The sequence below is a fragment of the Cajanus cajan genome, chromosome 1 (assembly GCF_000230855.2).
Source record: "Cajanus cajan strain Asha chromosome 1, NIPB_CcT2T_4, whole genome shotgun sequence".
Taxonomy (NCBI): domain Eukaryota; kingdom Viridiplantae; phylum Streptophyta; class Magnoliopsida; order Fabales; family Fabaceae; genus Cajanus; species Cajanus cajan.
This window is the reverse complement of record NC_138517.1, coordinates 64,721,928-64,744,496: the sequence shown is the minus strand read 5'-3', so window position 1 is coordinate 64,744,496 and position 22,569 is coordinate 64,721,928. Positions and strand designations below refer to the sequence as shown.

Here is a 22,569-nt window from a genome sequence, read left to right as displayed (position 1 = left end):
GATTTGAAGTGCTGTTATATTTTTATATATTCATCATTTCTAGCCGAGTTATTTGTTTGAATTACTCTAGTAGCTTAACATAGTATATTCTAGATTTTAGTATATATTAATGTTATTCTTTGTTTTCATCTTTCTCTTTTTAGTTGTGTTTGTGATTGTGATTTTTGTCATGTACAGGGTGCTTCTGCATTAATTGCCTTCCTGGTCTTTGCGGTGTTTCATGAGGTGTGTGGTTCATCTCTGTTCCTCTCTCCCCAATTGTCCTCTCTCCCTTTTGGTAGTTTGTTATAATTTGTCATTGAGTAAACGTTTATAAAGTTGAATTTAATCTTTATTTTGCAAAACTAATTTTAATTAAAAGTTGGTTTGAAGTGAAATAGTTTATGGTTAGATTTCTCTATTGAAAAGTAAATGACATGCAAAAAAATAGGGCATTTGTTCACCACATAAGCTTCAATGTTATATTTTTATTTCATTTGAACTTCAAACCCACTTTCACGTATGAAAATCAAACATCATAAAAAAGTGGAAAACATGATTATGGGGGTTGGGCAATGCATAACCAAGTTCCACAGACCACAACATCTATATTGGCTAATCAGGTTGGGGAGAAATTTGCATCTATGAAGCAGGGACATTTCTCTTACAGTGAGGTGTCAGACAGAGTCTTGGATGTGTTTTTGACAGACACGTCAGTCACTCTTTATTAGGTATTTAATTAAAAAAATACTTTTCGGTTGGCTTGGATAGTTGGAGCTTACATATCCATATGGAATACGAACAAGCAAGTGACATGATTGAATCTGTGTGATAATGTACACAAAGCATGGGTAATAATAACAGAGAATAATTGTCTAATTACCATAATTATGTAAATCCTAGAATTTCCTAATTTCCATAATTAAGGATATCTAGCAATATTCAATAATTGGCTTTAACCAGAATATAAGATATCTACAATATCTAATGGTCCCCTCGAGCTAGAGCATATAAAGTATATTCACTGAGCTAGTTTCAAATATAATCAATTCCAGGACTCCTTAAAGACTTTGTGAAGACGGCTGTCAATTGATTGTTTGAATTGACAATATTGGTGGGCTTTTATAGGAATTATGTTTCAGGTAAAGGCTTATTGTCATTTTCTCCTTCTATTTCTCCACATTATTAAAGCTTCAATTATTATTCAAGTATAAAATTTGCATAAACTTTCGTATACAGAAATCTAAAGATTTTTCCTTTAATCGAACCATAAATAGGTAAATCTTCAAAACATTAATATATATACCAAGCCATAGCAAAACAAAGAATTTGTCTTGCCCTTCCCCTATATAGAAATCTAATCTGAATACTGCTCATTACCACTTCTAGGTGCAGGAAGATACCATTCACACTATGGTTAACAAAACAAAAAATATGGAGTTAATATACACTTTGCCCTTGAAAGTGGTAGCTTGTGTTGCTTTCTTTTTTACTTACTACAAAAGAAATCCTATGGCTTAATTAGGGGTATGGGAAAAGATGAATGCATGTGTATTTTTTGTGTAAGTCAATTTGTTCTTTTTGTCTATTTTGATTTGTTTGTGGGTTTTGTTTAATCTTTTAATTTCATGCACATTTTCAAAAATATGGCAGAGAATTATGTGTTTATTACAGGTTAAATTAGAAAGAACCTAAAATCAAACAAATTTTTTTTAAAAAAAATTAATAATCTACATCGGTTGTAATAAGAACAAATGTAAATGAGAGTATAATTTTACATCGGTTTTGTATATAACCGATGTAAATTTGTGTACATTTTTACATCGGTTATACACAGAACCGATGTAAAATGGTATACATTTAATACGTCACTCTATTCTACATCGGTTTTAGAACCGATGTAGATAGTGTTAAAGAACCGATGTAAATAACATGTCTTGTAGTAGTGATAGGAGTTTGATCGAAGCCGTATCCGGTCAAATAAATACAAGTAAATGTAGTACTAGGAAGTGACTCCTAGGTCGTTCTCTCAAGGAATAATGCATTTAAGCCATAGGATTCAAGCAACGGAAATTAAAATAGAGGGGGGGGTTTTGATTGAAAAAGAAACAAATAAATGGTAACCAAACGGTAACAAACAATAAACTAAAAAGTTGGATTCCTTAACTAGATAGCTTGACCTCTTATCCTCAATTAATCTAAACATGCAAGTTACTGAGTTAAATCACATTCGAGCTCCTAATTAACCAACTAAGCGAAGATTAATTAAGAATTAAACAAAGTAAGTTGCAGTTAAGCACTTACACAACCCACTTCAATTCTCTATTTGTAAATCTCATCACAATTCACATAATCTCGTTAACTAAGCGAAAACCCAATTATATGACTTGTGAAATTAATAATGATTCGTCAATTAACTAAGCGAAAATCTAAGAACCATTCATTAAGAACTCAAATAGAGATTATGGAATGTAATTCAACTCAAAAACAACATTAAAACACCATTAACCTCAAAGAGAAGTTGCTATCCACATTAAGAAATCCAACCAAAGCTACTTAGCTACTCATAGCACTAGCTAGTAAATTAAACCCTAAGCTAATCAACATCGAGACCATAAATTCGAAATTAAACTCTCATGGGAAGCAGCAAAATAGCAATAGAAACAACCACAAAGCATGAATACAAGCTAGAATCACAATAAACTTGAACTAAAGCAAGAAGCAACAACTACAGAGATATTGAACTTGAAATTGTAAATTGAAAGAAGGGAAAGTGAATAACAACTGAAATTAGAGATTACATTTCTAACCCATGGAGAGATTCGCATCAAAGGAGTCCAAAGAAGTGTTGAAAATGAAGGAAAAAGAAAGAAGAAGAAGAAAGAAGAGACCCTAAACTAAACCTAAGAAAAAAAACTAAAAACGGAAGAGAAGGTGGAAGCAATGGGAGCAAGCCCCCGTGAGTGTGCCTCTAGCCCCTGTCTTCTGCTCTCTTTTAGGGTTTCTTAAATTACCCTTTTGCCCTTCTAGAAGGCTTGGGTCAAATTGGGCCCAAACTGATTTGAACATTGCAAAACAAGGCCCAAAACGTTTCCAGATTCCGTGGGTCATTTTCGGGCTCCATTTTGACCATCTTAGGCTTCGAATTAGGAGATGCACATTAGTGAGACATTTGTAGCTTTTTCTCTTAGCTTTCCAACGCCACTAAGATTGCTCAATTCGGAGTCCTGTAGCTCCAGATATGGCCAAAACACCGAGCAAAGGTCAAACTGTCCAGAAACAGAAATTTGATTAGTTTTGTAATTAAGCCCATAATTCAAATGACAATTAGCAAACATGATAAAACCACGAAATTAACCCTAAATGTGAGAAGTAATCAATGCCATAATGATATGAATTGAAGCACTAAATTACGGCTCATCAAATACCCCCATACTTAGCCTTTTGCACTCCCGGGCAAAATCAAATCACGAAACAACCCAACAAGAGAAACATAAGGAAGAGAAGATTTTGTTAACCAGCACGAATCCAAGGAAAATGTAAGGAACAAATAACTTGTACACTTTCAGTCAAAGCAACCAAATATCCATGAACATCATTGAAATACCTCAAAACATGATAAGCACATCAATCAATTCAAGAGGTGAATCAAAAGCAACCAAACCTCACAGGATCACTCAAGTGTATCTCTCAAGTGTATAGTGTATAAGGTAAATGAAATTCCGCTCAATGCACTCAAGAAAGCAAGCAACACACAAGACTTGGCAAGCCTCTACAATCAAACACTCGAAAACATATACATATTCAGATCAAAAGGACTTTTCAGGGTTGTAATGGGGCCAAGGATAAGGGAGGATAAAATATGGATGAGAAGCTGAAAGCTAAAGAGAATAGAGGAGCAATGGGGAACAAGTGAAAATACAATAAAAACACACCCAAAACCCCTAATTCTAATCCTCTTCTTGACTCCACCAAACACTTTTATTTACTATTTTTTTTTTCTTTTCTTATCTTGTCTCTTTTTTTTTCATTTTTTTTTTCGAATTTGATAATGATTTTTTTTCTATTTTTCTTTTTTTTTTTTTTTTTTTTTTGCAAGAGACAAGATATTAAACATATTTACACAATAAAAAGTACAAGGAGCCAATAAAATCAACTAGCCAATTCACATGAATCCAATGAGCACACACGCCCCCACACTTGTTCCCAAAACAATTCCAAAGCTCCAAAATTCCCTAAGGTTAAGGTAATCATGGTTTTTCACTTAAGGCTAATGATGAGCTTCAAAACAAAGAAAAGGGATAAACATAGGCTCAAAGGGGCTATCAAGGGATTAAATCAAGGTAAGCTTATTTGGCTAGAGGATCAAGAACAAAATTGCCTTTATCACTTCCATACATGCATATCAATCAAGAATCATCAAAAAGAGTCAAGCCAAGGCACATGTGCAAGCAGTCAAAAGGCATAAAATTCCCAAGAAAGAATCATGAAGGCTCCAATCCTCACACAGGGTATATACGTCACTTTCAAAACAACCTCTCAAACCTCAAGATAAACTCAACATGCCAAGAAATACAAGAATTCAGTCCATGAAATATTCGGAAACTCAAAACCAAGAGTGAAACAAGTATTTATTACCTATACAGATCCAGGAATTCACAAGGAAAACCAAAAACGTAAAAAATAACAAAAGACCAAAAGACGTAAAAAATAACAAAAGACCAAAAGCAAAAGGTCTCCCCCCCACACTTAAACTACACATTGTCCCAATGTGACACAAACATATCAATCCAAATAATCCAGAATCAAACATATGCAGTGACACTAAAGGAAGGAGAGAAAAAGAAGACTCCCTAAACCATGGAGGATGCCAAGACACTGCAGAGATGGCATTGGGAATAACATCAGGTGAAAGATGGGAATGGGAGTGGAGCGGCGGGTGAGAAATCTCCAACATCCGATCATCAAAGGGTGGTGGATAATGATCCTTCCTCAATGGAGGTGGTGGCACAAAATAAGAACCTGCAAAAAGAAAGTGTGCTTGTGCAGAACGCACCTCACTAAATGGGTTAGATGTATCAATTAAAACAGAACCGTCCTCAATATCCATGGATACAGCTATATCTAAAGAATGTGGATGCAAAGCATTTTCAATTTCAACACAGATAGCGCATCTCATGGAATCAGAACAAACATGATGAGTGTCCATCAAAGATGGAAAATCAATATCAAGTGCAAAATTAGATATACACTCATCTTCAACGAAATCAAGGAATTCAAGAAAATCAATGTAATCAGGATGAGAAAGTAATTCGGCTCGGAAAACAGAATGATCCTCAAATGGACATTTCGAATCAAGAATATTGAACCGAACTACTATGTCACCAACTTCCATAGAACGTGTACCAGCATGGACATCAATCTTAGTTCAAGCTGTTTTCAAGAATGGTCTGCCTAAAATAATTGGAACGGAAGAACCACGGGAGAATCCCTCTTCCATATCCAATATACAAAAGTCAGCAGGAATGCAGCAGAATGCAGAATTTGTGCAGCAGAAATTGAGAATTTGTGCAGCAGAAATTTGTGCAGCAGAAATTTGTGCAGAATTTGTGCAGCAGAAATTTGTGCAGAATTTGTGCAGCAGAATGCAGAATTTGTGCAGCAGAATTTTGTGCAGAATTTGTGCAGCAGAATGCAGAATTTGTGCAGCAGAATTTTGTGCAGAATTTGTGCAGCAGAATTTGAGAATTTGTGCAGCAGAAATTTGTGCAGAATTTGTGCAGCAGAATTTGTTGTTCTTTAAATGCAGAACCAGATTTTAAATGCATATGGGAATAATGCAGAACAGAATGTGAATTATTCAAATGGATCCTCCTCTGACTGTAGTCCGGTTCAGAATTCACACACTGCACTAAATCAGATTATGCAATGCAACACTCTAGACCAAACCAGAGTGCATTAATTGATTGCACAATGCTCAACAATGCAAAAAGCTACACCAAAACTAAGACTAGAACCTGAACACAAACAGAATTTCATGTGCAAAACAGAATAATGGGTCTACAACTGATGCAGAACAGAAATTAGAACCAAATTTTTCTTGTTATTTTAACATAACTTGAAACTAACTAAATGCAAAAACCAGCACAAAAACTAGAAACTAACTACATGCAAAACAATAACTAAATGCAAAAATAAACACAATTAAATATAAAGGATTATGAAATAGAATTTGAATTTGAATGCAGGACCAGCACAGCAATGACCAACAACAAAACGAATCTCCGATGCACAAGTGATATGTAACTCACACAACAGCAAGTTATTCAAATGAAAACAAGTGTTAATGCTAGGTCCATGTTACTGTTAAGTGCTACTCATCGCCATAACATGATTCAAACTAACACATAACACAACACTAAAATTATTCAGATTTTTTTTTTTTTTTCATTTTTTTACATCACTCCAAACTGAAATAAAACACAACTGAACACATAAACATACTGAGAATTTATTCCACTCAACGCACACACACAAACTAGAATCCTAAGACAAAAAACCATTATTCCCCGGTAACGGCGCCAAATTTGATCGAAGCCGTATCCGGTCAAATAAATACAAGTAAATGTAGTACTAGGAAGTGACTCCTAGGTCGTTCTCTCAAGGAATAATGCATTTAAGCCATAGGATTCAAGCAACGGAAATTAAAATAGAGGGGGGGGTTTTGATTGAAAAAGAAACAAATAAATGGTAACCAAACGGTAACAAACAATAAACTAAAAAGTTGGATTCCTTAACTAGATAGCTTGACCTCTTATCCTCAATTAATCTAAACATGCAAGTTACTGAGTTAAATCACATTCGAGCTCCTAATTAACCAACTAAGCGAAGATTAATTAAGAATTAAACAAAGTAAGTTGCAGTTAAGCACTTACACAACCCACTTCAATTCTCTATTTGTAAATCTCATCACAATTCACATAATCTCGTTAACTAAGCGAAAACCCAATTATATGACTTGTGAAATTAATAATGATTCGTCAATTAACTAAGCGAAAATCTAAGAACCATTCATTAAGAACTCAAATAGAGATTATGGAATGTAATTCAACTCAAAAACAACATTAAAACACCATTAACCTCAAAGAGAAGTTGCTATCCACATTAAGAAATCCAACCAAAGCTACTTAGCTACTCATAGCACTAGCTAGTAAATTAAACCCTAAGCTAATCAACATCGAGACCATAAATTCGAAATTAAACTCTCATGGGAAGCAGCAAAATAGCAATAGAAACAACCACAAAGCATGAATACAAGCTAGAATCACAATAAACTTGAACTAAAGCAAGAAGCAACAACTAAAGAGATATTGAACTTGAAATTGTAAATTGAAAGAAGGGAAAGTGAATAACAACTGAAATTAGAGATTACATTTCTAACCCATGGAGAGATTCGCATCAAAGGAGTCCAAAGAAGTGTTGAAAATGAAGGAAAAAGAAAGAAGAAGAAGAAAGAAGAGACCCTAAACTAAACCTAAGAAAAAAAACTAAAAACGGAAGAGAAGGTGGAAGCAATGGGAGCAAGCCCCCGTGAGTGTGCCTCTAGCCCCTGTCTTCTGCTCTCTTTTAGGGTTTCTTAAATTACCCTTTTGCCCTTCTAGAAGGCTTGGGTCAAATTGGGCCCAAACTGATTTGAACATTGCAAAACAAGGCCCAAAACGTTTCCAGATTCCGTGGGTCATTTTCGGGCTCCATTTTGACCATCTTAGGCTTCGAATTAGGAGATGCACATTAGTGAGACATTTGTAGCTTTTTCTCTTAGCTTTCCAACGCCACTAAGATTGCTCAATTCGGAGTCCTGTAGCTCCAGATATGGCCAAAACACCGAGCAAAGGTCAAACTGTCCAGAAACAGAAATTTGATTAGTTTTGCAATTAAGCCCATAATTCAAATGACAATTAGCAAACATGATAAAACCACGAAATTAACCCTAAATGTGAGAAGTAATCAATGCCATAATGATATGAATTGAAGCACTAAATTACGGCTCATCAGAGTTCCAAGTGTTTGGCGCGTATTTAACCGTTTAAACGTTTCAGAAATTTCAAAAACCGCCCAGATAATCGATTATTTATGCAAAAAATCGATTATTTGCATCAGCAAAATCCCTTTGGAAACACAATCTGATATAGATAATTGATTATATTCAAGATAATCGATTATTACAGAGGGTAGTTTCTCCTAACATTGCCCAGATAATCGATTATTTGCAGAATAAATGATTATTCCAGTGACCTCTCAGATTCCACTTCTTAGATAATCGATTATTTCCCAAAATAATCGATTATTACAGTGACTCTTTAGATTCTTCTTGCCAGATAATCGATTATTCCCCAAATAATCGATTATTCCTATGGCTCTTGGAATTCTTCATGTTCCAGATAATCTTTACCCAAATAATCGATTATTATCATGGGTTTACTTAACATAATCGATTATATTTTAAGATAATCGATTATTCCAGAGAAGTTTTGCTTCTCAGAAATTTTAACCTTTCAAGTTACACCTAGTCTAATTTGCCACTTGAATACTCTCTTCTAAACATCTATATCACTGCATCCTACATCTCTAACTATCACTCTCAAAGCATAATCAATTTAAACATGATTCATTGATTATCCCTAATTCAATTCTTAATTGGTTGAATCTTTCCCTTGGTAGAGGTTTTGTAAAAATATCAGCTAATTGTTTGCTAGTCTCTACAAACTCTACAACACAGTCATTCCTTTGAACATGATCTCTTAAGAAGTGGTGTCATATCTCAATATGTTTTTTCCTAGAGTGCAAAATTGGGTTTTTGGTCAAATTTATTGCACTTGTGTTGTCACACCTCAAAGAAATTTTATTCAGCTCAACTCCATAATCTCTTAATTGTTGTTTCATCCAAAGAATTTGAGCACAACAACTTCCAACAGCTATATACTCAGCCTCATCTGTACTTAAAGCAACACAAGCTTGCTTTTTGCTATGCCATGAAACAAGTGCACTACCTAGTAGGTGACAAGTTCCACTTGTGCTTTTTCTATCTAGTCTACACCCAGCATAGTCTGAATCTGAGTAGCCTATCAGACTTAGTGAGACTCCCTTTGGATACCACAAACCTACATTGGTTGTACCTTTCAAATATTTGAGAATTCTCTTCACACTGTTCATGTGAGATTCTTTTGGATTAGCTTGAAATCTTGCACATAGGCACACAGCAAACATTATATCAGGCCTACTTGCTGTCAAGTACAAGAGTGATCCAATAATGCCTCTATACTTTGAACTATCAACAGTTATTCCTGATCGAAGTCGTATCCGGTCAAATAAATACAGGTAAATGTAGTACAAAGAAGTGACTCCTAGGTCATCTCCCAAGGACCGTCTTTTACTGTTAAAGGCTTAAACACACGAAATGGTGGGGGTTTGTTTTCGGATTTTCAATTTGTAACACAATAATACGAAATAAAACAGTAAGTAAAACAGATTGGTTCCCTGCTCAGATTACAACTCTTTTATCCCTGGTTCTCAGAACATTTCTCTGTTCATAACTTAATCCTTGTTCCATCCGAGTTAACCAACTAAGCGAAGATTAACTCGATATTTCCCTACACGAATTAAGCAAACGTATACAACATTAAACCTCCCCACAAGATTAAGCAACTTGTGATTCATTAAGCATGAACAACTATCAAAAACGAAAACGTTTCAGAGGTTCAATGAAGAAGAACCAAGTAGAACACAGATTCAAATACAAATAAAACCTCAAATAGATATTGCAATCTGCTCAAGGAACCAACCCCAAGGGCTTTTAGCCTTCCATTAAAACAGAACAGCAAACAGAAACGAAAATGCAGCAAGGCAGAGAAGGAAAAAGAAAATGAACAAAAACGAAAATGAAGGAAAACGAAAATGTGTATTCTTCAAATATAAATGTTCAAGTTCCACAACCATAGAGGAGAAGAGTAAAACGAAAATACAATGGCAGCTCAAAGAGAACAAAACGTAAAAGAAAGCAACAAGGAAAACCCAAAACATTCAAACTGTAGCTACATGAGAGAAAACGTGAATGAATGAGAGAGGAGGCTCCTGTTCACGTAGTCACTTTAGCCTCTCATGTTAGTGGCTGCCAAGTCAACCCTAACCTAGACCTATGACCTAAAAAACGAAATTGGGCCCCTAACAGTTACAAGTCTGACCCAACTACAATAAAATAGACTAAGGACTGAAAATAAATGCTGAGGTGGAAAATGGTGCAACAGTGACATGGCAGATGATGTGGCAGATGACGTGGCAGCTCCACTTGAAGTCTAGAAATTAATTCCAAGCCCAGATAATTATTAAACTGCCCTGAAAATGAAATTTGGAATAATTAGATTCAGAAAATTCATATTAATTAAACTATGAATTACCAGTCCAATTGAAACCCAAATAGAAAATAGTACAGAATATAAACAATTAAGCACAAATCAGAGATTAAAATAAGTACAGAAAGGTAAGAAAGTAAGGGAAAATAATGACTCATCAAATTCCCCCACACTTAGCCTTTTGCACTCCGGGGCAAAATTAAAAAGCAGAGCAAGGAACAATTCCAAAGACAGCAAAGAGAGTGACACAACATGAAGAAACAGAAACAAGAATACACACAAGAAAACACACAGATTTACACAATCCTCAATGAATCCTGGGAAAAGAAAAGGAGTAGACAACATCCAACACAGAAAGAGTCAGAGAAACCAGATACTTATGGAAATCATCCAAGCATTTCAAAAGATGGCAAGACAATCAATCAGCTCAAGAGGTGAATCAAAAGCAACAGAACCTCACAAGATGCACTGTATCACTGTATCTCTCAAGTGTCTAAGCAACTGTATACTCTCAAAGCACTCATGACAAACAAGCAACAGATAGACTTGGCAAGCCTCTAAAATCAACACCCAATAAACATGCACATAAGGATCAAAAGGTCTGTTGCGGGTTGCATCAATTGTCTCGTGGCGGAGGCTAGGTGGGCCAAGTCACTGTCGAATCATGGCGCTTGGGCTGCTGCGCTCTTAAGTAAAAAGAGTTGCGCCCTGACTATCAGCTATAGCTTTTGGCCTAGTGGTAAGAGCTCGATCCAACAATTGGTATCAGAGCAGGTTTCTTGTAGAAGGCTTAAAAGTTTCAAGAATTGAAATGGCCTCATCAAATTTTTTATTTCCCGAGGGTAACTCTATTTATAGACCCCCTATATTCAATGGCGAAGGTTATCATTATTGGAAATCTAGGATGCAAATTTTTATAGAAGCCATAGATTTAAACATATGGGATGCTATTGAAAATGGTCCTTTCATTCCCTCTATTGTAGTAGGCAATGAAATTAAAAATTTGCCCAAAGATCAATGGAATGAAGATAATAGAAGAAAATTCAATTTCAATATAAAGAAGAAAGGAGAAGAATCTTCTTCAACTCCAAGATGCTATGAATGCAATCAACTAGGTCACTTAAAATTGGAATGTCCAATTTACAAAAAGAAGATGGAGAAGTCAAACAACAAAAACTTCAAGGATAAGAAAAGCAAGAAAGTATATATCATTTGGGAAGAAAATGATATGAACTCTACAAGTGATTCAGAAAATGAAGTTGTAAATTTGGGATTCATGGCCAAAGATTACGAAAGCGAAGAAGAGGTAACATCGTCTAACAATGATATCTCTATTACCTTTGATGAATTGCAAGATGCATTTAATGATTTACACAAGGAATCTTTTAAACTTGCAAAATTAGTATCATCATATAAGAAAACAATTTCAAACTTGGAAAAAGAGATTTCGAAATTAAATAATGAATTAGATGATCTTAAAACTGAAATTAGGATAATAAATTCTAAAGAAGAAAATCAAGAGATTAAAAATAATTTAGAAACAAATAAAATAAATCATCCATGTTCAACATGCAATAGATTTAAAGAAGAAATTAGTAACCTAAGAAACACTCTTGCAAAATTTACTAGTGGAAGAAATAATTTGGATATAATATTAGGAAAACAAAAATGTGTATTTGATAAGGAAGGATTAGGATATAATCCTCAAAAACAACAAAAGAAATACAAAAATTTCTTTGTTCCCACACAAGTTACTAGTTCTCCATTCACAACATGTTTTTATTGTGGAAAGAAAGGTCATAATTCTTCAACTTGCTTTATTAGAAAGAATTTTAACAATCTCAAGAATATGGTATGGATTCCTAAAGGTTCTTCTGTTATTACTAACATTAAGGACCCAAAGAAAGCTTGGGTACCAAAATCAATTCATTCTTTTTCTTGAAGGATTCCAAAGACCAAACTTGGTACATTGATAGTGGATGTTCCAAGCATATGATAGGAGATAATTGAAATTACTCCTAAGAAAAGTGGACATGTAACCTATGGAGACAACAACAAAGAAAAATGCTTGACATTGAAAAATAGGTATAAATTTCTCAACCTCCATAGAAAATGTCTTGTGGATGTTCTTAAACATAGTTTATCAAGTGAGTCAATTATGTGATAAAAGTTTCTCTGTGTCTTTTGATTCACAAAAATGTCTTATTGAACAAAAATTATGAGCATGTTAAAATAATAAGATTTAGAGTAAAAAATGTATACAAGATAAAATTAGAGAAAAATATGAGTTATTCTCAATGACTTGAGTGAAGATGATGAATCATGGTTATGACATAAAAGAATTGCTCACATAAACATGGAATACTTAAATAAATTAATCTCAAAAGATTTAGAAATAGGATTACCAAAAATTAAATTTGAGAAAAATAAACTTTGTGATGCATGACAATAGAGGAATCAATTCATGTTATATTTGATGAAACTAACCTTGTTTGTCCAAGAAAAGATATTATTGATGATATTGTAGAAAGCTTTGAAGACACTCATATTCATGAGCAAACTCAAAAGGACAAAAAAGATTAAGGAATGGAGGATTCTATAATTCAAGAGAATCAAACAAACATGATTCCTCAAAGAGAGTTCAGAATCTCAAGAAATCATCCTCTGGAAAATATCATTGGAGACATATCGAAAGAGGTAAATATTAGATACTCTCTCAAAGAAGCATGCAATAACTTGGCTTTTGTTTCTAAAATAGAAGTTAAAAATTATTGATGAAGCCTTAAATGATGAACATTGGATAAATGCTATGCAAGAAGAGTTAAATCAATTTGAGAAAAATCTAGTATGGAAACTAGTCCCTAGACCATATAATCATCCAATTATTGGAACAAAATGCGTATTTAGAAATAAATTAAATGAACATGGTATAATTATAAGAAACAAAGCTAGACTAGTTGCTAAAGGATATAATCAAGAAGAAGGCATATATTATGAAGAAACATATGCACTTATAGCAAGACTAGAAACCATTAAAATGTTAATAGCCTTTGCATCTATAATGAATTTCAAACTATATTAAATGGATGTCAAAAGTGCATTTCTAAATGATTTTATTCAAGAAGAAGTATATGTTGAACAACCATCTAGATTTGAAAACTCATAATTTCCAAACCATGTCATTAAGTTGAAAAGGGTTGTATATGGATTAAAACAAGCTCCTAGGGCATGGTATGAAAGACTTAGTAAATTTCTTTTGGAAAAAGAATTTACAAGAGGAAAGGTTGATACAACATGAATTTATCAAAGCAAAAATAGTATGAATTTACACAAAATTTGGAATGGAAAATTTTTTGGCTTGCTCTTTACCTTTGGATTATTTTGTTATTATGTTCTTTTTGATGATTGCTAAAGGGGGAGAGAAAGGATAAGGATCACAAAAGGACAAAGATAAACATTTGTCTTAATACTCTACTTGGTTTTTTGATGTTGCCAAAGGGGGGGAGATAAGACCGCAAAGGAAAAGAAAATGTTTATTTTTTTTCTAACATTACTTTGGGCTAAGTTTGACTAAAATATTTTGACAAAAATATTCTTGATGCCCAACTTGACACTTATGTTTTAAAATATAAACATTGATCTCTACAATCTTTTTCAAAACATAAGTACAACTCCTTTTATAAAATAAAAGGAACTTCAATCAATGCTTTACTAAGGGGGAGTTTAAGGGGGAGTGATCGAAATATATTGTTTTATTTTCTTTCCCTTTTCAGTGAATTGTCATCATCAAAAAGGGGGAGAATGTGGAAGAAAATATGCACAAATGTTTTGATGATGCCAAAGTGATTATAAAGCATTGAAGAAGAATCATGGTTGAGCTAAAGCAAGTTGATGCAAGAACAAGATCTCAATTGGTACATAGATAAGTCTTGTCAACTTAGCTAAGTATGTAAAAGAATCTTTTGAAATTGCAAGTATGCTTGGCCTTGAGAATAAGTTTTCAAAAATCTCAAATTAATCTCTTTAAATTTAAAAAAGTTGTAAATCTTTTGAAAGTAAGTAAAAATGTTTTCAAAAGACTTAACAAAAGCTTTAAAGAATAGTTCAAATCATTTCTTAAAAAAGATTTGTGAAAGAAATTATTGAGATGAAGTTTTCTACATAAAAGTTTTTGAAACAATAAAAATATGTTCTAGTAATCCATTACCAGACCTTGTAATCCATTACCAGAACAGGAAATTTCAAAGTTCAAATTCTGAATACAAAATGTGTTCTGGTAATCGATTACCAGAAGATAAAACTTAAAAATTTGAATTTAAATTATACAACATTTCAATCATTTTGAACTTTAACCGTTGTAATCGATTACTAAGTTTTGTAATCGATTACCAGAGCCTATTTTCTGAAAAATTATAGAAAGTTACAACTCTTCATGAAAAGACATAACCTAAGAAACAATTGCCTATAAATACCTATAATTTTTCAGAGCAAGGTGACGAACTCTATTGTGAAAATAATCTTTACAAATCACTTGGCCAAAATCATTTGCAAAATCTCTAAAGAGTTCATCAAAGATCATGAAAGTGTAATATCCACTCTTCAAGAGAGTCATTCTGTAATACTTAATAGATCATTAGATCTGTAAAGGAGAAAGGGTTTTTCTCCTTGTTGGTGTTTGAATCTCAACACAAGGAAAGGGAGTTCCGAGGTGTTGGAGGATTCATTTTCTTGTAAGGTTTACAAGAGTAGTGGAAATCTCAAGTGGAAGACTTGAGGACTGGATGTAGGCAGGATTGGCCAAACCAGTATAAAATCAAGTTTACAATTCTTCTTTCCCTACACTTTTAATTTCTTGTTATTAATTATAATTGTATAGTTTTCATCATCATTCATTCTTTACATACAAATTTGTCTAAGGAAATAAATTGATAAAGAAGTAATTGGAAAAGTTTTTATAAGAGGAAATTTAGTAAACTTAATTCACCCCCCCCTCTTAAGTTAATTGAGGCTAAGGGACTAACAAGTGGTATCAGAGCCAAGGTCATGAGTTCGATACCCAGCAGGGCAATTGCTGAGGGGGAGATTGTTGCGGGTTGCATCAATTGTCTCGTGGTGGAGGCTAGGTGGGCCAAGTCACTGTCGAATCATGGCGCTTGGGCTGCTGCGCTCTTAAGTAAAAAGAGTTGCGCCCTGACTATCAGCTATAGCTTTTGGCCTAGTGGTAAGCGCTCGATCCAACAAGGTCTTTTTTTTAGGGTTGTAATGAGGCCAAAGACAGGGTAGAGGAAAATATATGGGATAAGTAAATACAAACCAGAGGAACTAGAGCAGCAATGGGGAATAAGTCAAGAATGCGCACAAAAAACAAACCCAAAAACCTCTAATGACCTCTATGATGATGAATCCTCTTTCTCTTGCCTCAAACAACTTCTCTTTTTCATTTTTTCACTTTTTTTTTTAAACATGAATAGTACATAGTGAACAGTACACACGAAAATTTGAAATGAGATAACATGCAGAGAAGCAAAGTGTACAGCATAAGGAATTAACTAGCCAACATACATCATCCAATGAAACATACACACACACCCACACTTATTCAAGAACTTATTCCCAAAACAATTCCAAAGCTCCAAAACTCCCTAAGGTTAAGAGGGGGAAATAGGCTCAGCAGCGGTTATCAGAGGAGTTAAATCAAGGTAGGCTTATTTGGCCAGAGGCTTATCAGAACAAAAATGCCTTAATCATATCCAAATGTGGCCCAAACAAAAGATCAGAGCAATCAGAACAATCAATAAATCTGGACAAGTGCAATAAAAGTAAAGAAGGAGAGGGGGAAAGAAAACTCCCTAAGTCATGGTGGGAGAGTAGCGGGGTCGAGCAGAGACATCTCCTCTTCAACTGCATTCAACAAGGATGGATTGCTGAGGAAAGGTTTCAGACGGTGCCCATTAACTTTGAAGCTCTTGTCTGTGGATTCACTTTTGACCTCAATTGTACCATAAGGAAAAACATTAGTAACAACAAAAGGTCCAATCCACTTAGAACGTAACTTACCACCCATGAGTCCGAGCCGAGAATTGTACAAGAGAACTTTCTGGCCAACCACGAAGTCCTTCCTAGCTATCAAGTTGTCATGGAACTTCTTGGTTTTCTCCTTGTAGAACTTAGAGTTCTCATAGGCTTCAAGGCGGATCTCATCAAGCTCACTCAGTTGCAACTTTCTTTCCTCTCCAGCCTGATCAATAGAGAAGTTGCAAGTCTTCACAGCCCAGTAGGCTCGGTGCTCTATCTCCACAGGTAAATGACATGCCTTACCAAAGACAACCTGATAAGGAGACATCCCTATAGGTGCCTTGTAGGCAGTCCTATGCGCCTAGAGAGCATCCTCCAACCTGTTACTCCAATCTTTTCTGTTGGGCTGCACAATCTTCTCTAAGATCCTCTTGATCTCCCTATTTGAAATCACAGCTTGCCCATTAGTCTGGGGTGGTAGGGTGTAGAAATTTTGTGCACTACCCCATACTTCTTGAGCAAAGACTACATGGATCTGTTACAAAAAATGGGTGCCCTGATCACTAACAATAGCTCTGGGTACTCCAAACCTGCAAAATATGTTAGATCTGACAAAATCCACAACAACCCGAGCATCATTAGTTCTGGTGGCTTTGGCTTCCACCCATTTTGAAACATAATCAATAGCTAGGAGAATGTAGGAAAAACCAAAAGAAACAGGAAAGGGACCCATGAAATCAATACCCCAGATATCAAACACCTCATAGAATAGCATGGGCTGTTGAGGCATCTGCTGTCTCCATGTAAGGGATCCTCCTGCTCTCTAACACTGCTCACAAGTGCTACAAATCTTCCACGCATCCTTGAAGATGGTGGGCCAGTAAAAACCACAATCAAGCACCTTGCGAGCTATCCTCTGAATGCCAAGATGACCACCAGATGCAGAAGAATGACAGAACTGCAGGACAGAGTCAATCTCATGGTCTGGCAAGCATCTCCTGATTACCTGATCACTGCAAAACTTCCACAAATAGGGGTCATCCCAAACATAATGTTTAGCATCACTCTTGAGTTTATCAATCTGAGCTCTAGATGCTAATGGAGGAAAAACAGAAGCAACTAAATAATTAACAATGTTCGCAAACCAAGGGGTGGGGGAAGGAACAGAAACAGAAGAAACAATCAACAAATTTTCATCAGGAAAGTTATCCTGGATGGGCAAGACATCAGCACTGTCCTCAGCTCTCTCAATCCTGCTAAGATGGTCTGCCACTAAGTTTTGTGCTTCGCTCCTGTCACGGATGTCCAAGTCAAACTCTTAAAGCCAGAGCATCCATCTAATCAGCCTAGGCTTTGAGTCAGCCTTCTTCAATAGGTACTTTAGAGCTGCATGATTTGTAAAAACAATGACACGAGAACCAAGCAAATATGATCGAAATTTATCAAGTGCAAAAATAATAGCTAAAAGTTCCTTTTCCATGGTCGTGTAATTTGCTTGAGCAGCATCCAATGTCCTGGAAGCATAGTATATCACTCTAGGTGATCTGTCAACCCTCTGTGCTAAGACAGCCCCCAGTGCATAATTTGAAGCATCACACATCAACTCAAAGGGAACTGTCCAGTGTGGTGCTTGAATGATAGAAGTGGTGGTCAAGGCTGTCTTGAGGCAGTCAAACGCCTCCTTGCACCTGTCATCAAAATCAAATTCAATATCCTTCTGAAGCAAGTTGGATAGTGGAAGGGCTTTCTTGCTGAAGTCCTTAATGAAGCGCCTGTAGAAACCTGCATGGCCAACAAAAGATCGCACCTCTCGCACGCAAGAGGGGTAAGGCAATTGCGCAATGACAGATATCTTTGCAGGGTCAACCTCAATGCCCCGACTAGAAATGATATGCCCTAAAACTATACCCTGCTCTACCATGAAATGACATTTCTCAAAATTAAGAACAAGGTTAGTCTCAATGCATCTATTCAAAACTCTATCCAAACTATCCAAGCATGCATCAAAAGAGGATCCATAAACAGTAAAATCATCCATAAACACCTCTATGCAATTTTCAAGAAAATCACTAAAAATACTGAGCATGCATCGCTGGAATGTGCCAGGGGCATTGCATAGGCCAAAAGGCATCCTCCTATAGGCAAAAGTACCAAAAGGGCAGGTGAATGTGGTCTTTTCCTGATCCTCAAGAGCAATATGAATCTGAAAATAACCAGAGAACCCATCAAGAAAACAATAATGAGATTTACCTACCAGGCACTCAAGCATCTGATCAATGAAGGGCAGAGGAAAATGATCCTTCCTTGTTGCTTGGTTGAGCCTCCGATAGTCAATACAGACCCTCCAACTATTTTGGACTCTGGTGGGTATGAGCTCATCCCTCTCATTCTTAACAACAGTGAGGCCTGTCTTCTTGGGGACCACTTGGACCGGACTCACCCACTGACTATCTGAAATGGGATAGATGATCCCAACTTGTAGAAGCTTGGTCACCTCTTTCTTCACAACATCTAAAATCACCGGGTTAAGTCTCCTCTGAGGCTGTCTCACTGGTTTAGCTCCATCCTCCAATAATATCCTGTGCATGCATGTGGATGGGCTAATACCAGGAATGTCTGCCAGGGTCCAACCAATTGCCTTCTTGTGCTTCCGAAGCACATGCAACAACCTCTCTTTTTGATCAGCATCAAGGGATGTGGATATGATCACAGGGAATCTCTCATCATCCTCCAAGTAAGCATACTTGAGGTTCTCTGGAAGAGGCTTCAACTCTGGTGTGGGTGCTGGCTGAACATCAGAAGGAACCAAAAAAGGGAGAAGGGGTTCCGCAGACTATACCTCAACCTGCAAGTCAGATTCTTTTGTACTTCCTGCAAAATGGTTAGTGCATTCTGACTGTATAAAATCAAGAGCAAGAGGTACAGCACCCAAAGTGTCAAATTCAAATTCAGATGCCTCATAATCAGTTTCACATTCAGATTGATATTTAGATTCAGACTCAATGCATGGAAGATAACAATACAAATCAGATGAAAATGAATGCTTCTTAGCATGAGAAGAATGTAAATCATGAATGTGCTCATCAACTAGATCATCAATCAATTCAGCACGAAAAACAGAATGTGCTTCAGAAGGAAATTTCATGGCATCCAAAATATTAAAGTGAACAACAATATCACCAAATTCCATAGACAACGTGCCAGCATAAACATCAATCTTGGTCCGGGCTGTTTTCAAAAATGGTCCGCCCAGAATGATTGGGACAGAACCATGGGAGAATCCGTCCTCCATATCAAGCACATAAAAATCGGCAGGAAAAAATAGTTCACCAACCCGAACCAAGACATCCTCTATAAAACCTGTGGGGTGGGCAACACTCCTATTGGCCAACTGAATGACCACACCCGTAGGTTGCAAAGAACCAAGAGACAAAGAATTGAAATAGGCAGAGGCATGACATTAATTGAAGCTCCTAAATCAATAATGCAAGGTACACAAAATGTACCTGGGTCCCTACACTTCTCAGGAATGTGAGGAACAGATTTACCTATGAGTGCTGAGACATTTCTACCCATGCTGATTCGCTCATTGCCCTTCAGCTTCCTCTTGTGGGTGCACAAGTCTTTCAGGAACTTAGCATATCTGGGAATTTGCTTAATGGCATCTAGTAGAGGTATGTTCACCTCCACCTTCCTGAAAGTCTCCAAGATCTCCTTATCCACCTCTTCCATCTTTTTTCTTGGAATTGATTTTGGTGGAAATGGAAGAGGGATAGGAGGCTGATGTAGATCATCACTGTCTGCACTGGAAGAAGGTCCACCTGCATGAAAATTTTTGCTACTACCTGTATGGCCCTTTTTCTCAAGTGTAGGCTCAAGTGGAGGTACAACAGCTGTAGGTGGTGGTGCTGGTATGTCAACTTGTTTGCCAGACCTCAAGGTGATGGCACTCACATTCTTCGGATTTTGCACAATTTGTGAAGGTAGCTTGTCTGAATTTTGGGACTATGCCTGATTTAGCTAAGTGGCCATCTGACCCATTTGATTTGTCAGACTCTGAATGGAAGCTCTGGTCTCTTGTTGGAACTGCATGTTTTGAAGAGTCATCTGCCTCACTAACTCCTCCAATGAAGGTTCAGAAGTAGAAGGTTGAGGAGCTGGTGGTGCAGGAGCTTCATGTTGTCTCTGCTGCTGCTGCTGCTGTTGGACAGGAGGAGGTACATATCTGCTAGGACCAACATTGTTTTGGAAGGGAGGGGATGGCTGTTGTTGTTGCTGGTTAGACCATTTGAGGTTAGGATGATTTCTCCAACCTGGATTGTACCTATTACTGGAGAGGTCATAATTCTGCTGTTGTTGCTGCTGCACAGGAGGTCTATTGTTGTAAATGTTGGCAGCATATGCTTGTGGAGCATCAGGACCTGTAGAAGAGTCTTGTAAGGAGGGACAACCATCTGTTGGATGATTAATTGAAGTGCAGATGCCACATACTCTTGCTGGTGGTGGAGCTGATTTTTTATTTGCAGCCAGTTGTGAAACCAAGGTGGTGAGAGCATCAATTTTACTCTCCAGCTTCTTATGTTCAGTGGAATCTGAGGCTACCACATCATGCACACCCCTCACAACTATGGCATCACTCCTCATATTGAATTGTTGTGAGTTGGACGCCATTTTTTCAATCAGCCCTCTAGCAGAAGCAGGTGTCATATCTCCTAAAGCTCCTCCACTAGCTGCATCAATCATGCTTCTATCCATCATGTTCAACCCCTCATAGAAATATTGCAATAATAACTGCTTAGAAATTTGATGGTGAGGGCAGCTAGCACACAGCCTCTTGAATCTTTCCCAGTACTCATATAAGCTCTCCCCCATGAGTTGCCTAATTCCATATATGTCTTTCCGGATTGCAGTGGTCCTGGATGCAGGGGAGAATTTTTTGAGGAACACTCTCTTCAAATCATCCCAGCCTGTTATTGAACCAGGAGCCAGATAATACAACCAGTCCTTGGCAAGATCCTCCAATGAAAAAGGGAATGCCTTCAGGTAGATGTGATCTTCAAGGACATTAGGTGGCCTCATGGTGGAACAAACTATGTGGAACTCCTTGAGATGCTTGTGTGGATCCTCACCTGCACGACCATGAAACTTAGGCAACAAATGGATTAGTCCAGTTTTTAGCACAAAAGGAACATCTTCCTCAGGATATTGAATGCATAGACTCTCATATGTGAAATCAGGCGCAGCCATCTCCCTAAGAGTCCTCTCACGGGGTCCATTATGTTCACCCATATTTTCTGTTTGGCTTGAATCAAGTTCAGATGCAACAATTACACTAAGACTATCACTATGGCTATGACTAACACTATCTAAAGATGGAATGATATGCTCTCTAATTAATCTATGGAATGTCCTATCAATCTCAGGATCAAATGGGTGCAAAAATTCAAGGTTGCTCCTAGTCATGCACTACATGAAAACATGCATGAATAGTAACCGTGAAAAGTAAAAACAACCACAAAATTCATTAGAATTTTCATGCAAATTTGGAAACCATTAAAACTAATGCACCAACATCATCCTAAAACCATAAGACACTACCACAAAAAAGTTGAGAACAAAATTCAAAGCCTAACTATTTTAAAAAAATTAGAAAAGTTTGGAAAAATAGTGAAATAAAACTTCAAAAATAAAGTTTGCCTAATTCCGATAACTAGAGCCAAAGTTATGGCCCTTTGAAGTTTTGCTGAAAATAATTTTCAAAAATTTAGGTATCTCCAAATTTTGACCAAACTGGGTGCCCTAGCTATTTTTTACACAAAATATAGCTTGAAAGAAGTTACCACAAAAAAAATTAGGCAAAAATAACAAGTTTAGCTATCAAAACCAAAAATCACAATTAATTGGAAAATTCTGGCACTATTCAGCACTATTCATGCGCCACATTTTTGCACCATATTTTGCTCTTCCACACCATTTTCCCACGTTTTTGGCACCTGAACAGAGGACTAGTAGACAGCCAAAACAGAGTAGGCCCAAACCGAAACAGAACATGCACCAAAAATGAACCAGAAAACGCACCAAAAACAGAGCAAAATGCACCAGAAAATACACCAGATTTTGAGCCAAAATGCACCAGATTTTGAGCCAAAATGCACTAGATTTTGAG

The 22,569-nt window shown here is 36.4% G+C and overlaps 1 protein-coding gene and 1 long non-coding RNA gene across 2 annotated transcripts; both read right to left on the bottom strand.

Annotated features, from left to right (window-relative positions):
- Positions 1–2,716: 2,716 nt before the first annotated feature.
- Positions 2,717–8,402, bottom strand: LOC145950486 (uncharacterized). The gene is made up of 2 exons (XR_014428376.1): positions 7,412–8,402; positions 2,717–3,248 (listed from the first exon to the last, which is right to left on the bottom strand). It is a non-coding gene; the product is annotated as an uncharacterized LOC145950486 (long non-coding RNA).
- Positions 8,403–17,226: 8,824 nt separating this feature from the next.
- Positions 17,227–20,135, bottom strand: LOC145955283 (uncharacterized). The gene is made up of 6 exons (XM_083069968.1): positions 19,910–20,135; positions 19,327–19,490; positions 18,745–19,191; positions 18,555–18,606; positions 17,783–18,185; positions 17,227–17,695 (listed from the first exon to the last, which is right to left on the bottom strand). Exons 1-6 carry the CDS (start codon positions 20,133–20,135, stop codon positions 17,227–17,229), a joined length of 1,761 nt encoding a protein of 586 aa, XP_082926094.1.
- Positions 20,136–22,569: the final 2,434 nt, after the last annotated feature.